At 44.6% G+C, this 26890-nt stretch overlaps 1 protein-coding gene across 1 annotated transcript in view; it reads right to left on the reverse strand.

Moving 5' to 3' along the window:
* Positions 1 to 26890, reverse strand: part of KCNK1 (potassium two pore domain channel subfamily K member 1) — a 57246-nt gene that overhangs the window by 27502 nt on the left and 2854 nt on the right. The window contains exon 2 of the mRNA XM_069750955.1: positions 4286 to 4681. Coding sequence (XP_069607056.1) covers positions 4286 to 4681 — 396 coding nt within the window. The remainder of the gene's footprint in view (positions 1 to 4285; positions 4682 to 26890) is intronic.

Genomic DNA, 26890 nt, shown 5'->3' on the forward strand with positions numbered 1-26890 from the left:
TCCTTTACGTAGAGATATATGGGTATAATAGATCCTTAGAAGATGAGGACGTCCCGAGGCTAGCTACTGACATGGGCGCAGCACAACTTATGAAACTGAAAGTCCATGAAGTCAATGAGAGAAGAAAAAGTGGCGTTCACCCATCTGTGCAGTATAAGTGTTGTCCTTTATTTGCGATTAGCAGGTTACAGACATTTTTCTGCGGCGGCTGGTGAGGAGAGGGGTGCGGGGAGTGGACGACGGCCGTTTCGCGCACTTGCGCTTCTACGGGTCCATGTGTGTCTCTGTGGTGATGTCACTTCCTATATATAGGGTGTGACTATTACAGGTGATGAATATACAATTAATATATCACATTAAAAACAATGTTTCTGATACTAAAAAGCGGACTGCACATTAATACAACTTATAAGAAAATTGCCATATCCAATTTATCATTTAAGCCCAGAGGGCCCTGGGCATCAGCACGCATAATCCATTTGGCCTCACGCTGTAATAGTAGTTTGTTGTGATCTCCACCCTGCGGTGGAAACTTAACTATTTCCAAGCCTGCAAAACGTAGCTGGCTAGGATCGCTGCAGTGTTTTTCCTGCTTTACGTTTGCGAAAATGAGAGAAAGTTGATTTTTATCTAGATTTGTAATAGTGTTAACATTTATAAGTATGTTTATGCTAATTAGGATCTATAAACCTGTCGAGCTGAATCACAAGAATTACGCATGAGGAAGGAGACGTGTCCTCCTGAAACGTCATGTCTCTTGACACCATGTGAGTCTCGGCATGTCGGTTCAGTGTGTTAATGTCATGATTCCACCACTCACTGTGTTCTGGACTGACAGCTCAGCCCTCCAATCTGAGACCGGGAGGTGCTGAGCTTCCTTCAGGTGTTCCCTGTTCTTAGTGATTACCCCGCTACTTAATTAAGCTGTCAGTCCCAAATTACTGCAGGTCGCAACTTCCAGCTCAGTGTGGTGTGTTCACTCTGCTTTGTGCTCTTAAGTCAGACACTCTGATCTTTTGTTGTCGGACCCTGGATTTCCCTATTGACTACTCGTTTGTATTACCCCTTTTGCTTTGACACACTCTACATAGTAACATAGTTATTAAGGTTGAAGGAAGACTTTAAGACCATCTAGTTCAACCCATAGCCTAACCTAACATGCCCTAACATGTTGATCCAGAGGAAGGCAAAGAAAACCCATGTGGCAAACAGTAAACTTCATATTGGGGAAAGAAATTCCTTCCCGACTCCACATACGGCAATCAGACTAGTTCCCTGGATCAACGCCCTATCAAGGAATCTAGTGTATATACCCTGTAACATTATACTTTTCAAGAAAGGTATCCAGTTCCCTCTTAAATTTTAGTAATGAATCACTTATTACAACATCATACGGCAGAGAGTTGCATAGTCTCACTGCTCTTACAGTAAAGAATCAGCGTCTGTTATTATGCTGAAACCTTCTTTCCTCCAGACGTAGAGGATGCTCCCTTGTCCCTGTCTCAGGTCTATGATTAAAAAGATCATCAGAAAGGTCTTTGTACTGTCCCCTCATATTTATACATTAAAATAAGATCACCCCTTAGTCTTCGTTTTTCCAAACTAAATAGCCCCAAGTGTAATAACCTATCTTGGTATTGCAGATCCCCAGTCCTCTAATAACCTTGGTCGCTCTTCTCTGCACCCGCTCTAGTTCAGCTATGTCTTTCTTACTTCTGCCCAAGTGCATGACCTTACATTTATCCCCATTAAAGCTCATTTGCCATTTATCAGCCCAAGCTTCCAGTTTACATAAATCATCCTGTAATATAAAATTGTCCTCCCCTGTATTGATTACCCTGCAGAGTTTAGTGTCATCTGCAAATATTGAAATTCTGCTCTGAACGCCCCCTACGAGGTCATTAATAAATATGTTAAAAAGAAGAGGGCCCAATACTGACCCCTGTGGTACCCCACTGCTAAACGCAACATCGGCCGAGTATGCTCCATTAATAACCACCCTTTGTTTCCTATCTCTGAGCCAGCTCTTAACCCACTTACACATATTTTCCCCTATCCCCATTATTCTCATTTTATGTATCAACCTTTTGTGTGGCACCGTATAAAAAGCTTTTGAAAAGTCCATATACACTACGTCCACTGGGTTCCCTTGGTCCAGTTCGGAACTTACCTCTTCTTAGAAACTGATCAGATTAGTCTGACAGGACCCATGTTGGTATTGGGTCATGAGGTTATTCCTCTTCAGATACTCCAGTATAGCATCCCTTAGAATGCCCTCCCGGATTTTACCCACAGTAGAGGTTAAGCTTACTGGCCTATAATTTCCGACCTTGGTATTCTGACCCCAGACTGTGACCTGACAATGCCTTTTGTCTCTTCCCTCTGTTTATGACGAACCCTCCTGGCTCTTGACGTCAGACTCCTTGACTACCCTGACTCACGGCTTCTCCGTGAGAAGTGACTCAGCGTCACAGTTACTTACAGTATTTCTTGTAATAAAGATCAGGACAATGTCTGAAGATTACGGCGTACATGAGTACTCTGTTCAAAATTGATATGAAGATTCCCCTTTACACCCTGCATAAAGTTTGTCTGCATAATAATAAGTTTTTACATATCCACATGATAAGTGATAACTTGTTGATGAGTTGGGAGCCTATCACTGAGACTTGCAGAGGGAACTTTTATTTCTGTTACAAAATGGCAAGTCAGACACCCATCTACCACTCAATTAATTTGGTATGGGGCTGCCAGTAAAAGCTGAGCGCCGTGCTCGGCATCCCCAGATGGAATGGATGGAGTAGGGGTGGAGCATGAGCAGTGCCGTTCTAATTTATCAGGGATAAAAGTGCATCGTTCTGCCTGTCAGTGCAGGTCCCAGTGGTTGGACCTGTACCGATCACTTATCCTGTGGGTAGCTGATAACTTGTTTTCACCGGACATTGCCTTTAAATGATGATTGTCTGCAGCCAGCAGCAGAAGGAGCTTCTGGGCTCATTGAAGACAGATTTATAGTGTTCAATAGGAGTTGTATAGATATCCATACAGTGAGTTCAACCTAGTGATGACTGCAGGCAATGATTATTTTACAATTTTTAAAGGGGTTGTCCACTACTCGGATAACCCCTTTTGAATTCCCATGTTTTCCCCCCCAGTAAAATAATAACACTAAGGTCGGAGTCACACTAATGTACAATACAGCTGAGTGCTATGCGATAAAACATCGCATAGCCCTCGGTCCAGTGTTATTCTATGGGGCAGCACAGATCTGCAATTATTTTCTCATGCCGAATCGGCATACGAGAACATGCTGTGATTGGCAGCGAGACTCGGTGAGACTCAAGTCTGTGTGCGAGTGACACAACGCACAGTACTCCGATATTATCCAAGTGTGGTGTGATATACATCGATGCCGGCAGCAGAGGAGATGGAGAAATTAATTTTTCTGCCTCCTCCACGGCTGTGCGCCGAGGATCGGCACACAGTAGCATGACACTCCGCTCCCGCTCGCAGCAGAACAGGAGCCGAGGGTAAGTAGCATATCACATCCCATGCTTTCGCAACAGATGTGATATGCCGGTGTGACTCCAGGCTTACACTCATCTCCAGTGCCGGCGCTGTTCCACTGATGTCGACACTGGCTTTCCCAGGGAGTGCTTGACATTTTTATGTCATGCAATCACTGTGACCAATCAGAGCTTTCTTCCCTCTCCTACGGACTTAATTGATATCCGAATGAATTGAAAGAGCAGTAGTGGCTGTGACTTCCTCTGAATGTCACAAGATCCTCTAGGAGCAGTGCTGACACCACTGGGACAGCGCCGGAACCGGAACCAGAGGTGAGTATGTAAGTGTTGTTATTTTACGGAGGGGGAAACATAGGGATTCAGAGTTGGTGGAGTAGTTGACAACCACTTTAAAGAGTCAGGTCCTTCGTGCCCTCCAACCCATCAGCACTTATTTATGCTCCTGCAAATTATGCTATGATAACATGGTAGATGGGCTGAATAGTATGAGGCAACTAACGCCCCATCGACTAGTCAAAGCCCTCATTAGCGCAGGGAACGGGGATAATATAAATGCTTTTTTTAAACCTCATTATTGTAGAAAAAAGTTATGCAGAGCTGGTTAGGCAGGGAATTTACTCATAAATAAGTGAATGCTGCTGGGTTGGAGGACATGGGGGACCGGACAAGTTCCAATAAACTTTGTATCAGAAAAATAAATCAAGGCTTATAATACTCTATAATAAAAAAAATAATTCTCTAAAATATGGACTACTCACTTGTGATTCCCATTTTATAAAGTTGCCGGAATTTCTGGTTGTAGCCTTCTCCCGGGACATAATCTCCCAATCCGATGGTACTTAAGGAAATAAAACAAAAATAAAAAGACTCCAGGAAATTCCAATCTTCTTCCAGTATGGAAAAAACAGCAGCCGGAATTATGAAAAAGCAGGTAACAGTGAGAAACCCCAGAAGCAGTGCATGGACGATGGCCACAATGTGCTTAGGGTAACCCCAATGGAGGTGAATATAGAGGACAGGCCTCCTGGTGACGAAGATGATGATCCGCTGGACCAGTGCTGTAAACAGGAGCAGGGTGAAGGGGATGCCGACAACAGAATACAGGATGCAGAACGTCTTCCCTCCATCTGACAAGGGAACCGTATGACCGTAACCTGGAGACAAAGAAGGAAATATTATTGTTACTAAATTTTATATGGAAAATGGTTCTGATCTTGTACACATGTAACAATCTATAGCTTGTAAGCTTATGTGATACATGGCGATGTTAATAAAGTGTTGTGCCGACTGACAAATTAAGGGTTACTACGTTTTTATTTATGTTAGGAGCATTAAAGGGGTTGTAATGAGTCTGCAATCATTATATATTATTGCAGACTTCTGAATTCTCACAATGCGCACAGCATGATCTCAGGATTCTCTGGTGCCAGCAGTGAGAGTGTGAGGTCACAAAACCACAAGTATGCGATTTGCATACATGTAGTCACATGCCGACTAGACATAAGTGGCCTCACTCAATGAAAGCGGCAGCGTGATATGTCAAGTTGGAATGTGGCCTGAAGTATACAGATCGCATACTTGAGCTGACATGACCGTCCACTCTTGCCACTGGCAAGGAAGAATCTTTAGAGTGTGCAGTGCATGATCTGTATGATCTGTATGATCTCAGAATTCAGGAGCTTGCAGCCACCTAGAGTGACTGCAGACTTTCATCACAAATCTGAACAAGCACCTTAATTATAAAATGAAACACTGTAGCATGCCCAATCCTAACAGCACGTAATATACTCACTGTCAAGATTCAGCCGTGCTTGCTGGATCCACCAATCATCAAATGGACACTAGGGATGGGAGAACGTGCTCAGTGATACTCGAATATCACTCAAGTATCTGGGTGCCTGGATGTGCTCAGCAGTTGACGAGCATTGGTTGGTATTCAGATTTGAAGCTCAAATCGGTGATATATAACACTCCAAAAAAGTATTGAAACATTTTTCTGGATTTAATTAGTCATCCATACAGTGTAAAGTGCTTAATGGGTGACAAGGCACCAAAGATGGCAGAATCCTGCGAGACTCCCAAGGGAGCAACTGAAGGGATATTGGAGTCAGACCAAGCTGGCGCAACAGCGGAGGTGTCAGGAGCCTGTGATCCGGACCCACCACCAAGGTCCGAAGTCATGCTGCAGCTTTTACTGCTGTGGTTCTTGCAGATTCAAAACTGGAGAGCCTGGATTCAGCAGTGAGGCTGGTCAGAAGAGAGAAGGAGGCGAGCCAGGACCAGGGCTTTAGACATGCTAGTGGGCAGGTTGGCCTCAAGGTACCAAGAGTTGGCATCCTGGGGGAAGCTCGTTACGCATGACCGGCAGCAGAGATAAGGGACCATAGAAGAGTTTGGGAACCATCATCACATCTTGTTCAACCAGCAGGCAGTAGAGATGTAACACTTGCATCGAAGACCTTATGGCTCGAAGAGGACAGACAGTCATGTAGTATATAGCACAGCCACGTAGTATATAGCAGCCACGTAGTATATAACACAGCCCACGTAATATATAGCACAGTCCTCGTAATATATAGCACAGACCACGCAGTATATAACACTGCCCACGTAGTATATAGCAGCCAGGCAGTATATAACACAGCCCACATAATATATAGCACAGCCCACGTAGTATATAACACAGCCCACGTAGTATATAACACAGGCTACGTAGTATATAGCAGTGTGGGCACCATATCCCTGTTCAAATAAATTAAAATAAAAAAGTTATATACTCACCCTCCTGCGTCCACCAAAAGCTGTCACGATGCGCGTGATGCTGCCGCCAGCTTCCGTTCCCAGTGATGCATTGAAAAATTACCCAGATGACTTAGTGGTCTCGCGAGACCGCTAAGTCATCTGGGTAATTTCGCAATGCATCACTGAGAACGGAAGTTGGCGGCAGCATTGCATGCTTTGGTGGACAGCGGAAGGTGAGAATAGCACAATTTTTTTTTATTATTATTTTTAACATTATATCTTTTTACTATTGTAAATAGTAAAAAGTTGGTCCGGGATGGGGCGACACACTGGCATTGACTGGAGGGGAGTAGGGAGGGGGCACTGACTGGAGGAGAGTAGGGAGGGGCCAATTCGCGGCTGGACTACGCCTGCCGGCTGCGACCAATCAGCGATGCGGGATTTCCGTTACAGACAAACAAACTGTGAACATTGTGGACGACGGGGCCGAGTACCATCCTGGCACGGCACGCACATGTGCTACCGAAGCCGTGGATTGCTGACCCTACTTTTATCAGGGTTTCCTACACCAGTTCCTGCATCCCCTCCTGATCTTCCTCATCCCCTATCTACGATGTGCTATCTCAGAGCACGTCATCCACATCAGCTGTAAGTTGGAATCTCTGCAACACTGCCTCAAGGAAGCGACAACAGGCTCTGCTGATGCTAATTTGTTTAAGAGACAAACCGCGACATAGTTATTGAAATAACGTACCGGCTTGGCCCATGTGCTCAACTTAGTAGTTCAGCAGCTTCTGAAAACCTATTCAGATTTTTCAGAGCTTCTAGTCAAGGTATGTCGCCTCAACGCCTTTTTCCGCAATTCAGATACAGCTGCCACCGCTATGGTGGTGCTGTAGCAGCACATGCAAGTGCCAGCTCACCGACTGGTGTGTGACATCACCACATACTAGAACTACACACTGCACATGCTGGCAAGGCTATTTGATCATCAGAGTCCAGTTGTGGAATATCAGCTCAAACATGCCCGTCGGTATTCTGGTCAGCCTACGCTCATAACAACTGAAGAGTGGGCATGGATGTCTGACATTTGTGTGGTTCTTCAAGACTTTGAGGACTCCACAAAGATGGTGAGCGGCGAAAATTCCATTAACAATGCAACAATCCCACTTCTGTGCCTACTTAAATGGTTGCTGCTGACAATTAAACATGAAGCTTTGAATGCAGACCAGATGGAGATTGAGGAAGACATGAGACAGGGAGATACTTCCCAGCCCATCCTCATCTAATCTGCTCAGTGTGGACTGGGTAACAATGAGTAGGTGGAGACTGAGGAAGATGAGGAGAAACAAGAGCTGGCAACAGAGGCTAGTACCCACACAAGCCCCCTCTCTCCTATGTGGATGGACTAAGGAGGGGAATAGAGGAGGAGATGGAGAATAGTCATCATGGTGGAGACGGGGAAGTGTTGGCTGTAGCGACTTTGCACATAAGGCAGACTTTAAGTAGCGCTGCCTTTCCTGTGACCCTCGCAGTTACATTCATCTTGGCCAAAAAAGTGTACTGGTTGTTCACCCTGCTAGACCCACACTAGAAGGAAAACCTTGCATATTTCCTTCCAGAGGCGGAGAGGTCTACTAAAATGGTGCAATACTAGAATGTCATTGTGGAATATATGTTGAAAAAATTCCCATCAGACAACGCTAGCGGCAGGAGGCTAGCTTCCTTGCCCATTCAAGGAGGAGCAGCAAGGGAGACACACACCAAGGTACAGCAGAGGCAGGGGTACACTGTCAAAGGCCTGGGCCAATTTCAAGACACCATCCCAGCATCAATACCCTGATGACTGGATATTTTTACAAAAGGGAAATGTTTTTAAAGATACTCATCTCAGCATACTCCCTAATTCCTCTGTGACGTTAATCTATTGGGTCTCAAAGCTACACACCTGCTATGAGCTGTCCCTCTATGCCTTGAAAGTGTTGAAAGTCCCTAATTTTTGGTACTTTTTACTTCCTTCATAAATTACACTGACATTTTAAATTTTGTAATCAAAAAATAAATTTTGGTTTACTTAAATAATTATTAATTTTTAAATTCTTTTAAAATTTTGCCTTGTATGCAATTCAGTATACAGGAAAAAAACATTTTGTAACTTTTTTTTTTCTGTAAACTTCAAATTCGATTTTGAATGTTTTATTGTTAGTCCTTAGGCTACGTTCACATTTGCGTCTTTGGACGCAGCGTCGTCGCCGCAACGCACGACGGATGTGAAACGCACGCAAAAACGCATTGTTTTGTGACGCATGCGTCCATTTTTGGCTTGATTTTGGACGCAAAAAAAATGCAACTTGCTGCGTCCTGTGCGCCCTGACGCTTGCGCCAAAAATGATGCATGCGTCACAAAACGCAAGACAACGCATGTCCATGCGCCCCCATGTTAAATATAGGGGCGCATGACGCATGCGTCACCGCAGCTGCGCCCGACGCAGCCCCGCAAAACGCTAATGTGAACGTAGCCTTAAAGTGGAGTAAAAGTGTGACACCATTGTTCTCAGCAGAGATCTGGGACCATAGATGCTTCCAGGGGTCTTCCGCATGCTGTTCTCCTTCTATTTAGCACTTGTTTTTCATCCATTTCAACATTTTCACTGACCCCCCCCCCCCCCATACCTCCTTGTAGGGTCTGCCAGAAAAACGCTTGGATTTCCCATTGACTCCCATTATACTCGGTACTCAAAACGATCATCTGAGCATTAGGAATTGCTCGGTTCGAATAACGAGCATCCGAGCGTTTTAGTGCTTGCTCATACCTAATGGCCACTTCACTCATATGCTATTTTCATACTTACGGTAACGCGACAACAAGCTTTTTTTTCCTGCTTTTCTCAGTTTTGACTGAACATTGAGAGAATTAGGAAAAGCAGCTCCTCGACACGTGACTGTTAAGTGTGCAAATCGCATGTCAATGATTGTTCACATGACGACGTCTACTCAAACCGCTTGGGGGAGAGTGGCGCCAAACCAAATTCTTGCCCCGAAAACCTAGATACATCTCTGCTCTCATATATCATATTGCAAGCTCAGCTGCAGTATCTAAGCCTCCTTGTGTGATACTGCCTACTGAGCTGCTGTATCTAAGCCTTTGATTTCTGATAGTGGCTCAGAGCAGCTCACAGTTCAATAGTCCAGGAGTAGAGCAGAGATAATCTGTCATTAGGGAAGAAGTAATCCTTTGGTCAAATAGCAGAAGACTAGTCTCAGATATCAGATGTCTCTGCACACAATATAATCCATTAGATTGAGAGATAGGACAATTAGAGTGTCCTCTTACACCTCTTCGCCCTGCAGACCGGTAACCATGGAGAGAACAGGGTTTGTAGTTTTAGCTCTAGAGAAAACAACATGGCCGCCATTACGTGTGTGGACATCCAGCTTTCTCACACTCCAGAGTGACGAATCTCTCCTGTTGTAAGGGCCCCCTATTCCTCTACCAGTGATTTACCAGGTATCTGTCTATGGGATTTTTGCAGTGTGAGCTCCTCGGAGAAGGCTATGGGGCACCTGGATCATTTTACATCCTGAAGTACACTGAGAGGACGGTCAGATGTTTTGCAGCAAGGCCTGCATTGTTCTAGGCTGAATGAGAGCAAAGTCAGGACTCAGCACACAGTGTGGGATGCATGCGGACGTCCCAACTGGATGGGTGCCAGCGCTGACAGGACACAAACCCCTCATGACATAGGCCCTGGCCGAACCGGAGACATAAAACTGCAGAAAACACATGCAAAGTTCTGATCACAAAACAACCAGGATATCTTCCGCTGCTCAGGAGTTATGTACCAATAGCATCCATCATAGCTCCCTTAGCTATAGTGGTTCCGTAGCTCGCATTCGTGTTCTATGGAAGTTATGCAAACACCACACCGCAGGTTCTCTAGTCATAACCCAACTTCTGGTAGCCGGGATATAGAAACAGAATAAACAAAATAACCAGGAGGAAGGGGAAGAGAACTGGTCTGGGGGAGGAATTGAATTAATAATACAAGAAAAATTACTAAAAAAAAATTGCTAAAAGTAAATTAAGCTCCTTTGTGCTAGTGGGACTTAAATGGAATCTGTCAGTAAGATTAACTCTAAGCTGTCTATGTGGATCACAGAAAGCCGAATAAAATGTTGAGGAGTGTATGTACTGACACTGTACAGTACCACATCTGTATTCTGTATATACAGACATGGCTTCTTATTTTGTATATATGGACACTGCACAGTACCACTTCTCCTATTCTGTATACGGTATATGGATGCTGCACAGTACCACTCCTCTTATCCTGTATATATGGACACTGCACAGTACCACTTCTCTTATCCTGTATATATGGACCCTACAGAGTATCACTTCTCTTATTATGTATACATGGACATGGCACAGCTACACTTCTCCTATTCTGTATATATGGACCGCACAGTACCACTTCTCTTATTCCGTATACACTCCCTGACAGAAGTTATGTCGCTTATCCATGTTATATAAATAAAAGCTTATAACCTGACGTTGTATTCATCCATTGGTTGTATAAATTATTCTTTTGAAAGCTGAAACCTTCCAAAATGTGGTTCAGGTTAAGAAAATAAATTGGCATCAATGCAGAAATATTGATCAGTTAATGGACACAGAATGGTCAGATTTTGGCAAGACAAAAGTTTTGTCGCCTGGTTATATAATTCACCCAATCCTAGTTTACATCCTCACCTGTGCTCAGTAAATGATCGGTTAATTAGTGTGTGTATAAAAAGAAACCCAGCACCCCAGACCTTCACTTGAACTGCAACTTGAGCTCTGACAACATGCCAAAAATCCACCCTGTGACCAAAGCCTGGATTATCAAGAGGCTGAAGACCAGATCCACTGTAGAGGTGGCTGGCACCTTTAATGTGTCTCAGCGTCAAGTACAAAGAATTAAAAAAAGACTTGAAGAGACTGGAGATGTGTTTGACAAGCCCAGGTCTGGCAGACCCCACAAGACAACTGCTCAGGAGGAAAGTTTGTTGGTTAGAAAATCCAAAACAAGCCCCTCTTCCACTGCAGCAGAGATCAAACAGGCCTGGTCACCTCAAGTCCCTGTGTCAAATAGAACAGTTTGTAGGATTCTGTCTTGAAATGGCCTCCATGGTCGAATCAGTGCCCAGAAGCCAGCACTAAACAAAAGGCAAATAAAAAACCGTGTGACATTTGCAAAGTCCCACAGCCTGCTAAACAGATCGACGCTGGAAAAGTGGCAGCAGGTGGATTTCTCTGATGAATCATCAGTAAAATTACACCACAGCCGCCACAAATACTGCAGGAGACCTACTGGAGCCTGTATGGATCCAAAATGCACCCAGAAAACAGTTACATTTGGTGGTGGAAAGATCATTGTCTGGGGTTACATTCAGTATGGGGGTGTGCAAAACATTTGCAAGGTGGAAGGCAATATCAATAGCCTAAAATATCAAGAAGTATTAGCTACCTCTTATATTCCAAATCATAAAAGGGGTCAAATTCTACAGCAGGATGGAGCTCCATCTCATACATCCATCTCTCTACAACAAAGTTCCTCCAGGCAAAAAAAGATGAAGATGCTCAAGGACTGGCCAGCCCAGTCACCAGACATGAACATCATTGAGCATGTTTGGGGTAAGATGAAAGAGGAAACTTGGAAGACAAAACCAAAGAATCTAGATGAACTCTGGGAGGCATGTATGACTGCATTCTTTGCTATTCCTGATGACTTCATTAATAAATTGTATGAATCATTGTTGAACCGCATGGATGCAGTCCTTAAAGCTCATGGAAGTCACACAAAATATTAAATATGACTTTAATAGCACCACAACTTCATTCACCAATGATATGCAACATATATTTGTATTTTAAGTTAATTATTTGTTTGAATCACATTACTTTCTGTGGGCGACAAAACTTTTGTCTTGCCAAAATCCAACCATTCTGTGTCCATTAACTGATAAATATTTCTGCATTGATGGCAATTTATTTTCTTAACCTAAACTACATTTCAGAGGGTTTTAGCTTTCAAAAGAATAATTTATATAACCAATTTAATGTCAGGTTATAAGCTTTTATTGACATAATATGGATAAGCGACATAATTTCTGTCAGAGAGTATACACGGACATGGCACAGAACCACTTCTCTTATCCTGTATATATGTACCCTGCACAGTACCACTTCTCTTATCCTGTATATATGGACAAAGCACAGTAACACTTCTCTTATTCTGTATGTAAGGACACTGCACAGTACCACTTCTCTTATTCTGTATATATGGACACCGCACAGTAACACTTCTCTTATTCTGTATATATGGACACAGCACAGTACCACTTCTCTTATTCTGTATATATGGACACTGCACAGTACCACTTCTCCTATTCTGTATATATGGACACCACACAGTAACACTTCTCTTATTCTGTATATATGGACACCGCACAGTAACACTTCTCTTATTCTGTATATATGGACACAGCACAGTACCACTTCTCTTATTCTGTATATATGGACACCGCACAGTACCACTTCTCTTATTCTGTATATATGGACACCACACAGTAACACTTCTCTTATTCTGTATGTAAGGACACTGCACAGTTCCACTTCTCTTATTCTGTATATATGGACATCGCACAGTAGCACTTCTCTTATTCTGTATATATGGACACCGCACAGTAACACTTCTCTTATCTATAATATAACGCTGGGAGCGTCACTCTGTCCGAAGCCTTTATAGACTGCGCAAGCGCAAGCGCCGATGCAGTCTGGGCCTCACAGAGTGACGCTCCCAGAAGATCGCGGTATGCGTAAGCACTGAACGCACACCGCGATCTCCACCGGAGAGTCAGGGACCGCCAGGAGGGTAAGTATGAGCTATATTCACCTGTCCCGTTCCACCGCTGCGCGCCGCCATCTTCCCGGTCCTCGGCCTGTGACCTTCAGTTCAGAGGGCGCGATGACGCGCTTAATGCGCGCCGGCGCTGCCCTCTGACTGACCAGTCACAGCCAGAGGACCGGGAAGATGGCAGCGCGCAGCGGTGGAACGGGGCCAGGTGAATATAGTAAGTGCTGGGGGGCCTGAACTAGCGGTGATACCGGCACCTGACCCCCACAGCGCGCCAGTGTCCCCGCCTGCTCAGGCACCCCAGCACTCGGCGCCCAGCGACCATAGGTGAGTATGGTATTTTTTTTTTATATATTGCAGCAGCATACGGGGCATATACAATGGAGCATCTTATGGGGCCATAAACCATAATGGAGCATCTTATGGGGCCATAAACCATAATGGAGCAGTGTACGGGGCCATATACTATGGAGCATTTTATGGGGGCCATAACCCTTTATGGAGCAGCGTATGGGGCATATGGATGGGAGCAGCAAATTAAAGAATGGTGGCGCAGGATGGGATCAGCACATGACAGAACGGGGGCGCAGGATGGGAGCAGCACATGACAGAACGGGGGCGCAGGATGGGAGCAGCACATGACAGAATAGGGCAGCACATGACAGAATGGGGGCGCAGGATGATAGCAGCACATGTCAGAATGGGGGCGCAGGATGTGAGCAGCACATGACAGGATGGGGACGCAGGATGGGAGCAGCACATGACAGGATGGGGACGCAGGATGGGAGCAGCACATGACAGGATGGGGGAACAGGATGGGAGCACCACATGACAGGATGGGGACGCAGGATAGGTGCAGCACATGACAGAATGGAGGCGCAGGATGGGAGCACCACATGACAGGATGGGGACGCAGGATGGGTGCAGCACATGACAGAATGGAGGAGCAGGATGGGAGCAGCACATGTCAGAATGGGGGCGCAGGATGGGAGCAGCACATGTCAGAATGGGGGCGCAGGATGGGAACAGCACATGTCAGAATGGGAGCGCAGGATGGGAGCAGCACATGTCAGAATGGGGACGCAGGATGGGAGCAGCACATGACAGGATGGGGACGCAGGATGGGAGCAGCACATGTCAGAATGGGGACGCAGGATGGGAGCAGCACATGTCAGAATGGGGACGCAGGATGGGAGCAGCACATGACAGGATGGGGACGCAGGATGGGAGCAGCACTTGACAAGATTAGGGCGCAGGATGGAGCAGCACATACCAGGATGGAGACAATATACCAATATAAATGCTCGCCACCCGGGCATAGAACGGGTTCAATAGCTAGTTCTGTATATAAGGACACTGCACAGTTCCACTTCTCCTATTCTGTATATATGGACACTGCACAATACCACTTCTCTTATCCTGCAAATATGAACACTGCACAGTACCACTTCTTCTATTCTGTATATATGTGCACTGCACGGTACCACTACTCTTACTCTATATATACAGACACTGCACAGTACCACCTCTTATTCTGTATATGGACACTGCACAAAACCGCTCCTCTTATTCTGTATATATGGACACTGAACAGTATCACTTCTCTTATGCTATATACATGGACACTGCACAGTACCACTTCTCTTATTCTGTATATATGGACACTGCACAGTACCACTTCTCTTATTCTGTATATATGGACACAGCACAGTACCACTTCTCTTATTCTGTATATATGGACACCGCACAGTAACACTTCTCTTATTCTGTATATATGGACACAGCACAGTACCACTTCTCTTATTCTGTATATATGGACACCGCACAGTAACACTTCTCTTATTCTGTATATATGGACACTGCACAGTACCACTTCTCTTATTCTGTATATATGGACACCACACAGTACCACTTCTCTTATTCTGTATATACGGACACTGCACAATACCACTTCTCTTATCCTGCAAATATGAACACTGCACAGTACCACTTCTTCTATTCTGTATATATGTGCACTGCACGGTACCACTACTCTTACTCTATATATACGGACACTGCACAGTACCACCTCTTATTCTGTATATGGACACTGCACAAAACCGCTCCTCTTATTCTGTATATATGGACACTGAACAGTATCACTTCTCTTATGCTATATACATGGACAATGCACAGTACCACTTCTCTTATTCTGTATATATGGACACTGCACAATACCACTTCTCTTATTCTGTATATATGGACACTGCACAATACCACTTCTCTTATTCTGTATATATGGACACTGCACAGTACCACTTCTCTTATTCTGTATATATGGACACTGCACAATACCACTTCTCTTATTCTGTATATATGGACACTGCACAATACCACTTCTCTTATTCTGTATATATGGACACTGCACAGTACAACTTCTCCTATTCTGTATATATGAACGCTGCACAGTAACACTTCTCTTATTCTGTATATATGGACACTGCACAGTACCACTTCTCCTATTTTGTATATATGGACACAGCACAGTACCACTTCTCTTATTCTATATATATGAACACTGCACAGCACCACTTCTCTTATTCTGTATATATGGACACTGCACAGTACCACTTCTCCTATTCTGTATATATGGACACTGCACAGTACCACTTCTCCTATTTTGTATATATGGACACAGCACAGTACCACTTCTCCTATTTTGTATATATGGACACAGCACAGTACCACTTCTCTTAGGCTGCCGTCACACTAGCAGTATTTGGTCAGTATTTTACATCAGTATTTTTAAGCCAAAACCAGGAGTGGGTGATAAATGCAGAAGTGGTGCATTATACTTTTCCTCTATTTGTTCTACTCCTGGTTTTGGCTTACAAATACTGATGTAAAATACTGACCAAATACTACTAGTGTGACGGCAGCCTCACTCTGTATATATGGACACAGCACAGTACCACTTCTCTTATTCTGTATATATGGACACTGCACAGTACCACTTCTCCTATTCTGTATATATGGACACAGCACAGTACCACTTCTCCTATTCTGTATATATGGACACTGCACAGTACCACTTCTCCTATTCTGTATATATGGACACCGCACAGTACCACTTCTCTTATTCTGTATATAAGGACACAGCACGGTACCACTTCTCCTATTCTGTATATATGGACACTGCACAGTACCACTTCTCTTATTCTGTATATATGGACACAGCACAGTACCACTTCTCTTATTCTGTATATATGGACACAGCACAGTACCACTTCTCTTATTCTGTATATATGGACACAGCACGGTACCACTTCTCTTATTCTGTATATATGGATACTGCACAGTACCACTTCTACAATTCTGTATATATGGACACTGCACAGTACCACTTCTCTTATTCTGTATATATGGACACTGCACAGTACCAATTCTCCTATTCTGTATATATGGATACTGCACAGTACCACTTCTCTTATTCTGTATATATGGACACTGCACAGTACCACTTCTCCTATTCTGTATATATGGATACTGTACAGTACCACTTCTCTTATTCTGTATATATGGACACTGCACAGTACCACTTCTCCTATTCTGTATATCTGATTCTCTTATTCTGGGTATATTTACAGTACCCTGTACCTCTTTTCCTGCTTTTTATTCGAGTTGTTATTCTCATACTGTACCACCGCTTGTTATAGTCCCAATCAGCAGTAAGCAGCAGACATCTGTGTGCATTAGAAGGCTATGGGAGTGAGGTATATATAGCAGAACACATATTTATGCTATCTCTATTTGGATGTATTCATATATCCATGCTTCTAACTCAAGTGTGGTCAGTGATTTATGGACCGGTGGATGGTCTTCTCACCTGGGCGCAACAGTCTCATAGGCATATACAGTAGGAGGCTGTTGAGTTCAGGTCAGAGGACCCACGGCCAGTCCACAAATCACAGACCATGTACAGACATGTGAATGCAGAGTTTGTTGCATAGACTTTGAATGGAGCAGAGGCAAGTATGCCTGACCACCTTTAGATTCAAATTGAAAACATAGCACCCACGTTTTGACAGTCATGGGGCCCTGTTGATGGCTGCAGCACGGTGGCGCAGTGGTTAGCACAGTAGCCTTGCAGCGCTGGAGTCCCACCAAGGACAACAACTGCAAAGAGTTTGTATGTTCTCTCAGTGTTTGCGTGGGTTTCCTCTGGGTACCCCCGGTTTCCTCCCACATTCCGAAGCCATACTGATAGGGAATTTAGATTGTGATCCCCAACGGGGACAGCGATGATAATGTGTGCAACCTGTAAAGCGCTGCGGAATATGTTAGCGCTATATAAAAAATAAAGATTATTATTATGGCTGATATCTTGTTAATCTGAATACCCCTTCAAGATTACAGAGGTTTGACACCCAGTGTTGTTGGGGTTAGACCATGTTCAGACTTCTGCATTTTTGGTAAGTGTGCAATGGACAGCACACTGATTAAATAATAACCCATGGGCCAGAACACATCAATAATCTGAACCGTGGACCTAAGGTCCAAATGGAAAATTGGCCGCGTGCACTAGTCTCATCCATTTTATGGACCACAAAAGCGCATGCAATAAAAAACAACTCGTGTACCTGTCCAGGATTTGGAAAAGCACAAGGAGCCAATCATGTTCGTAAAAATTTTTAAATGGCTGTCTAAAGGCTTTAGGTGGTAAAGAGACTTTAAGCCCCTTGTATACATCAACTAACGTGACCCATTCCTGTTGCTATTAACAGGTTTGGTTGACAGTCTAATGTGTATGTGGGAGATAAAGATCTGGCATGTCTGATTTTCTACTGCTGATCTTTTTATTCTCCAAGTATTCGTTTTCTGCCACACACAGAGCTTTGCATTCAGCCAAAAAAGTTCTACTTTGTTCTCTTCTGACCAGAGCACTTTCTTTCACATGCCATTTGGGGGTGACAGCTAGAATGTGAAAGAAGGTGCTTTAAAGTAGAACTTTTTGAGCTAAATGTAAAGCTCTATGTGTGATACAAAGCTAACATTACGCATCACCCTGAAAACACCATCCTCACCGTCATGCATGGTGGTGGCAGCATCATACTGTGGGGATGCTTTTCTTCAGCAAGGTGAGGGAAGTGCAGCGCCCCAGGGTCCTGGTCATTGCAGTAATATCATCCTCCTCTAGGGGGGAGTGATGTTACGTCTGATGGCAATAAAGGAAATCTTCTTACCAGGTATCACAAACCATACACCACACTTCACACTCCAGTCCACCAGGGGGAGCTTTGCTCCTGTTTAGTAGGGCACTCTTCACAATTAGGTAAAACTGGTGGGCTGGATAGGAAGTTAGGCAGAAGCTGACTGGGCTTCACCCAGGCAGCACCTGTCAGGCAGACTGGGGAAGGAGGAACATCTAAGCTGTAGACAGAGTGGTCCCTGACAGGGGTGGGATCCTGTGAGAGGCTTAGATAGAATAGAAGGCCACGGAGCTGCGCCTGCCCGACGTGCGGCAGCATCCTAAGAAAGGACTCGAAGAGAATTGTTTTGTAGCGGGTGAGGAACGAAGTTATAGCACAGGAGAGGAAACCAGAAGGAGTTCTACCCTGTAAAAGGCTGCCTCCTTTCTGAGGCGCAGAAACCGGTAGCCAGAACACCGAGGGAGTAAGGATCTCTATGCTTTACTTCAGAGACTGGCAGGACAGTTAATTCCATGATGGCTGCCCGACCTTATACCCAGGAGGCACAGTGGCAACTTGTGGGGGCTGGGGCGTGATAGGGTCCCTGTAAAAAGCCTCAGGCCATCAGTCATACGGGTTTGTCCTATCCTTACCATCAGGGGGACAGAGAAAAAGAGACTTAACATCTACAATAGTTGTGAGGACCTCACCAAGAAGCTCAGCAGGGAGGGACTACAACACTCAGGAGCTAGAGGAAGGCTACTGATTTCCACCTGGATAAGGGGACTCTGGATTTGCCTTCAGACCGGCCGGACTCTGCCTGCCCTGTGATCTGGTGCTCTGGACTGTGGACGCTGAAGCCTTCAGTAAAGGTAAAGAGACTGCAACCTTGTGTCCTCGTTCTTCACTGCGCCTCACACCATCAACCATCTACACTCTGGGAAGCCCTGGGGACATACTTCACCTGTGGGAAGGTATACCCTCTAGCTGCCATCACATCACCCCAGCGGACCCCTAAGCAGCGTCGGTCACCCTGACCGAATACCACAGGAGGCGTCACGAACATTATCCCATTAAAGACCTTAACCCCCATTTATCGACGGACGTCCCCTAGGGCCACGGACCGGGTCAGCCACCGTGACATCCCCCTTGAGAACCGAAGGGCCCGGATCCGAGAACCCCATTGCCCTACAGGATCTACTTAAGCCTGAAAATCGGATCATGTGCACCTAAGAACTGTGCCAGAATTGTATTTGTATTTGAACTGTGATTTGCTTAAGAACTGTGTATTGCCATTTGCCGCCAAAATTCCCGGCAAAACCGCCGCCATTACAGCGCCACGAGGAGCGCAGGAGAAGAAGAAGGGTGTGGCGTTGTGGACGTAAACGAACTGAGAAGCGCGAAAAATATGGCCGCCCAGTCAAAATATCTCTGTACCTTGAGGACGTGTCCGTCAGCAGCCGAGATCTACCTCCTGATCCTCAATGGCGGGCGGAGACAAAGAAACAGAAACCGCCCACGGAGAAGAGAGCGGGAAAAGGACGAGGAAGGAGCCAGCCATGTGGAGGACGCCATGGCCAGCCGCCCGGAGCCAGAGAATGGTGTCGGAGCAGAAGACTCCCCTAGCTACCCGGAGAGGCACCGCGACCAGGTCCCCACCGCTGATGCCGATTCCCAGGAGGCTGGGATGGAAGAACTGATCGACCAGCTCCTGCAGCAGCGGGCGAGCACCAAGGCCGCATGCTGAACGATGCCTGCAGAGGATCCACCAGCACCGCCTTCAACACCACTCCCAGAGCCGCTGCTCACACCGCTGCAGACGCCGCCACCAGTGGAACCGACCGGCACCGGAGGGACCGCATCTGAAGCAGGTATGAAGAGCGACCCTGCCTTGATGACCGACACCACTCCAGCAACTGCTCGTGCCACCTCTACTAATAATAATAATAATAATAATAATTTTATTTATATAGCGCCAACATATTCCGCAGCGCTTTACAAATTATAGAGGGGACTTGTACAGACAATAGACATTACAGCATAACAGAAATACAGTTCAAAACAGATACCAGGAGGAGTGAGGGCCCTGCTCGCAAGCTTACAAACTATGGGGAAAAGGGGAGACACGAGAGGTGGATGGTAACAATTACTGACTCCGTTCCAGTGACTGATCTTGCCGCAGCCGCTACCTCTGCTGCAGTAAATGCCCATCATCAAGCGACGCAGACCTCCATCGCTGCGCATGATCTGACATTCCATGAAAGACAGACCAATGGTGTCTATCCAGCACCGGGTGTAGCCCTGGATTCTGCCCTTCCTAGGCCAAGAAGGGTTGTGTGCCAGGTAAAGCCCTGGAAGCCGTCCAAGTGAATGTTGACTGAGAAGATTGTAAATAGTTATTAACATTTTCCTTTTCCTGCCTTTAAACCCGTCCAGGGTTAACTCTTAAAGGGATCCCCTACTTAAAAGGATCCTAAGTTTTGCATAAGTTTTCTCCTTTTATCACAAACTGCAGAATCATGGACTGTTGCATGATCACAAACTGTCCTTGTAAATAGTTTGCACCTTCTTAAAGGTGCTTCCTACTGGTTTTACAAAGGAGGCTTTTACAGAGACTGCCTCTTTACAGAAACTGCTGTTAAATCTTGCTGTAATAATTGCTTTACTCTACAGACCTGAAGAAAAACCCGTTGGTGTGGCAGAGTTCTGGGTTAGGATTACACGTCTTGTAGCCCACCCAAGCCCAACGTTGGGGGTTCATCACGGGTTCCTTGCGTCACGTCACCTTTGAATTGACTTGAATATCAATGATGTGATTAATGCTTTGCATTACCTCATTGAAAAGACTTGACTTTGCACTTAAAGGGAATGTACATTTGTTGCACTTTGCTAAAGAGTTAATATATTATAGGGTAATATAGCGAATAAAGATAGAAATTTAGGTCAGATAGTAATAATGTTTACATAGTGATAGTATGTAGCCAGAAAAGTTTGATAATGCACTGTTGAATAAAATAAATGGAGCCTGTCGTGGAACAGCAGCTAGGCGGAGCTGGTATGTAAGGAGAATAGCTGAACAGGCGTGAGAGTCTGTAGCTCCTAGTTGAAAGAAGGAACTGAGAATTAACTTGAATTTGTACTTTGAATAAAATTGAAGTTAAATTAAATGATAAGTTGAATAAATTAAAGGAAAATGCAGTGGGCCCGTGGGGGTAGACAGATAGTCCTGCATGTGTAGAAAAATAAAGAAAACGTTGATTTGCACTTAGGAAAGAATAATTGTTGCACTTGAACAGATAAATGTTTGCACTCCATAGATAGTATACCTGTACGGGTGATAGTATTTTATAGTTAATACAAGATGAGCCAAGCAGTCATGTAAATATGTTATTGTTTGTAACCTTCAAGTGTCCCCACCTCCCATAAAGGGAAGCATAGTTATATTAACTTGTTTTATAGTATTTTAAAATTTGCATGTCTTTTGCTAATGTATTGTTGTTTTCTTTTCCCAGTCCTGGAGTACTGGATTTAATGGGGGGGGGGGGAGGGAAGGGAAGCGAAGCGCCCCAGGGTCCTGGTCATTGCAGTAATATCATTCTCCTCTAGGGGGGAGTGATGTTACGTCTGATGGCAATAAAGGAAATCTTCTTACCAGGTATCACCACACTTCACACTCCAGTCCACCAGGGGGAGCTTTGCTCCTATTTAGTAGGGTACTCTTCACAATTAGGTAAAACTGGTGGTCTGGATAGGAAGTTAGGCAGAAGCTGACTGGGCTTCACCCAAGCAGCACCTGTCAGGCAGACAGGGGAATGAGGAACATCTAAGAGCTGCAGACAGAGTGGTCCCTGACAGGGGTGGGATTCTGTCAGAGGCCTAGATAGAAGGCCACGGAGCTGCGCCTGCCCGACGTGCAGCAGCATCCTAAGAAAGGACTCGAAGAGAATTTTGTTGTAGCTGGTAAGAAACAAAGTCATAGCACAGGAGAGGAAACCAGAAGGATTTCTGCCCTGTAAAAGGCTGCCTCCTTCCTGAGGCGCAGAAGCCGGTAGCCAGAACACCGAGGGAGTAAGGATCTCTACGCTTTACTTCAGAGACTGGCAGGACAGTTAATTCCACGTTGGCTGCCCGACCTTATACCCAGGAGGCACAGTGGCAACTTGTGGGGGCTGGAGCATGATAGGGTCCCTGTAAAAAGCCTCAGGCCATCAGTCATACGGGTTTGTCCTATCCTTACCATCAGGGGGACAGAGAAAAAGAGACTTAACATCTACAATAGTTGTGAGGACCTCACTGAGAAGCTCAGCAGGGAGGGACTACAACACTCAGGCACTAGAGGAGGGCTACTGATTTCCACCTGGATAAGGGGACTCTGGATTTGCCTTCAGACCGGCCAGACTCTGCATGCCCTGTGATCTGGTGCTCTGGACTGTGGACGCTGAAGGCTTCAGTAAAGGTAAAGAGACTGCAATCTTGTGTCCTTGTTCTTCACTTCGCCTCACACCATCAACCATCTACAGTCTGGGAAGCCCTGGGGACATACTTCACCTGTGGGAAGGTATACCATCTAGCTGCCATCATATCACCCCAGCGGACCCCTAAGCAGCGTCGGTCACCCTGACCGAATACCACAGGTGGAGTCACGAACACTATCCCTTTAAAAACCTTTCCCCCCCATTTATCGACAGACGTCCCCTAGGGCCACGGACTATCAGCCACCGTGACATCCCCCTTGAGAACCGAAGGGTCCGGATCCGAGTACCCCATTGCCCTACGGGGGGCGCTCCAGAAGCTGATCAGAGTTGATGGGAAGATGGATGGAGCTAAATGAAGGGCAATCCTGAAGAAAAACCAGGGGCTGCAAAAGACTTGAGACACAAAGGCATGATAATGGCCCTAAACATACTGTCAGAGCAACAATGGATGGTTTAGATCAAAGCATATTCATGTCTGTGAATGGCACACAGTTCAGACCTAAATCCCATTGAGAATTTGTGGCAAGACTTAAAAATTGCTGTTCACAGACGCCTCCATCCAATCTCACTGAACTAGAGTGAGTTTGCAATGAAGAATGGTCAAAAATGTCAGCTTCTAGCTGTGCAAAGCTTCTAGAGACATACACTAAAAAAGTATTGACTCTGGGGAAAGGGGGCAAGGGGCTGAATACAAATGCACCTCAATTTTAAGATTATATATTTATATTTAGAAAACCGTGTATCATTTCCTTTACACTTCACAAACACTTGCTACTTTCCGTTGGTACTCTATATCACATAAAATCCCGATAAAATACATTTAAGTTTGTGGGGGTAACATGAAAAAATGTAGAAAATTTTACGGGGTATGAATATATTTTCAAGGTACTATATATTTACATATTATATGTGACAGTGTTATTTTCATGGCAGTGGTGATCAGGTTGTAAGACAAGTCGTAGCTGGAAGGTGTAAACAAAGGTTTCAGAAGATGAAGAGGATACAGCATAAAACAACTGAAATCAGATGAGATGTCAGCGATATGTCACTGGATGTAAACATTAATTCTATACTAGATGGTGGCCCGATTCTAACTCATCGGGTATTCTAGAATATGTATGTACAGTAGTTTATTTCTGAAGATTTTAGAATGATACAATGAATACACAGGATTCGTCTGGACGGGCGCGACCAATTAGCGTAGCATGGTTCATATCCCGCGCCAATTCACGGCCAGAGTGCGCCTGTCACTGATTGCTCGCAGCCGGCCACATAGTATATAGCACAGCCACATAGTATATAACAGCCCACTTAGCATATAACACAGCCAAGCAGTATATAACAGCCCATGTAGCATATAACACAGCCCACGTAGTATATAGCACAGACCACGCAGTATATAGCATAGGCCACATGGACTTTATAGCACAGTTATGTAGTATATAGCACAGCCACGTAGTATATAACAGCCCCCATAGCATATAACACAGCCCACGTAGCATATAACACAGCTCATGTACTATATAACAGCCCATGCAGTATATAACACAGCCCACGTAGTGTATAACATAGCCCACGTAGTATGTAGCACAGCCCATGTAGTATATTGCACAGCCACGTAGTATATTGCACAGCCACATAGTATGTAGCACAGCCCATGAAGTATGTAGCACAGCCCACGTAGTATATTGCACAGCTACGTAGTATATTGCACAGCCACGTAGTATATTGCATAGCCACATAGTATGTAGCACAGCCCATGAAGTATGTAGCACAGCCCACGTAGTATATTGCACAGCTACGTAGTATATTGCACAGCCCATGTAGTATATTGCACAGCCACGTAGTATATTGCATAGCCACATAGTATGTAGCACAGCCCATGAAGTATGCAGCACAGCCCACGTAGTATATTGCACAGCTACGTAGTATATTGCACAGCCCATGTAGTATATTGCACAGCCACGTAGTATATTGCATAGCCACATAGTATATAGCACAGCCATGTAGTATATAGCACAGCCACGTAGTATAAAGCACAGCCACGTAGTATATTGCACAGCCACGTAGTATATAACACAGCCCATGTAGTATGTAACACAGCCCACGTAGTGTATAACACAGCCCACGTAGTATATAACACAGCCCACGTAGTATATTGCACAGCCACATAGTATATTGCACAGCCACGTAGTATATTGCACAGCCACGTAGTATATTGCACAGCCCATGTAGTATATTGCACAGCCACGTAGTATATTGCACAGCCCATGTAGTATATTACACAGCCCACATAGTATATTACACAGCCACATAGCATATTACACAGCCATGTAGCATATTACACAGCCCACGTAGTATATAACACATCCCACGTAGTGTATAACAGCCCACGTAGTATATTGCACAGCAACGTAGTATATAGCACAGCCACGTAGTATAAAGCACAGCCACGTAGTATATTGCACAGCCACGTAGTATATAACACAGCCCATGTAGTATGTAACACAGCCCACGTAGTGTATAACACAGCCCACGTAGTATATAACACAGCCCACATAGTATATTGCACAGCCACATAGTATATTGCACAGCCACGTAGTATATTGCACAGCCACGTAGTATATTGCACAGCCCATGTAGTATATTGCACAGCCACGTAGTATATTGCACAGCCCATGTAGTATATTACACAGCCCACATAGTATATTACACAGCCACATAGCATATTACACAGCCATGTAGCATATTACACAGCCCACGTAGTATATAACACATCCCACGTAGTGTATAACAGCCCACGTAGTATATTGCACAGCAACGTAGTATATAGCACAGCCACGTAGTATAAAGCACAGCCACGTAGTATATTGCACAGCCACATAGTATATAACACAGCCCATGTAGTATGTAACACAGCCCACATAGTGTATAACACAGCCCACGTAGTATATTGCACAGCCACATAGTATATTGCACAGCCACGTAGTATATAACACAGCCCATGCAGTATATAACACAGCCCACATAATATATAGCAATGTGGGCACCATATCCCTGTTAAAAAAAAGAATTTAAAATAAAAAATAGTTATATACTATACTATATATACTATATATACTATATTTCTATATACTCAGAAAAAAGGTTAAGGAGCCTCAACTTCAATATCATAACAAGTGATATAGTCAGTTTGAATTTGCAAAAAAGTATGAAAAGTGGACATTAGATTGTAAATGGTTGATTTGGAGCGATGAGACAAAGTCAATGGACTAGGCTCTGATGAAACAAGGGAAAAAGGGGCTAATGGATCGAGAAATTGAAGGAACTGTCAAGTTCGGTGGTTAAAACCTGATGATATGAAGTTGTTTCACAGTCAAAGGTGTTGGATACTTGACCAGGATCGATGGTGGTCTCAATGCTAAGCTATATGTGAGTATCTTACAAAACGAGTTACCGTATATACTCGAGTATAAGCCGTCTCGAGTATAAGCCGACCCCCCCCCCCCAATTTTGCCACAGAAAACTGGGAAATCTTAATGACTCGAGTATAAGCCTAGGGTGGGAAATGCAGTAGTTGCCGGTAAATGTCAAAAGTAAAAATAGATACAAATAAAAGTAAAATTAATTGAGATATCAGTAGGTTAAGTGTTTTTGAATATCCATATTTAATCAGGAGCCCCATATAATGCTCCATAAAGTTCATTATGGCCCCATAAGATGCTCCATATTAAAATATGCCCCATATAATCCTGCATATAGGTTAATAATGGCCCAATAAGATGCTCCATAGACATATTTGCCCAGTATAATGCTGCACAAATGCTGATTATGGCCCCATAAGATGCTCCATAAAGATATTTGCCCCATATAGTGCTGCACAAACATTGATTATGGCCCCATACAGACACTTGCCCCATATAGTGCTGGCACAAACGTTATGGCCCCTTACAGTGCTGCACAAACATTATGGCCCCATATAGTGCTGCACAAACATTATGGCCCCATATAATGCTGCACAAACGTTATGGCCCCATACGGTGCTGCACAAACGTTATGGCCCCTTATAGCGCTGCACA

This window comes from Ranitomeya imitator, chromosome 2, assembly GCF_032444005.1.
Source record: "Ranitomeya imitator isolate aRanImi1 chromosome 2, aRanImi1.pri, whole genome shotgun sequence".
NCBI lineage: Eukaryota > Metazoa > Chordata > Amphibia > Anura > Dendrobatidae > Ranitomeya > Ranitomeya imitator.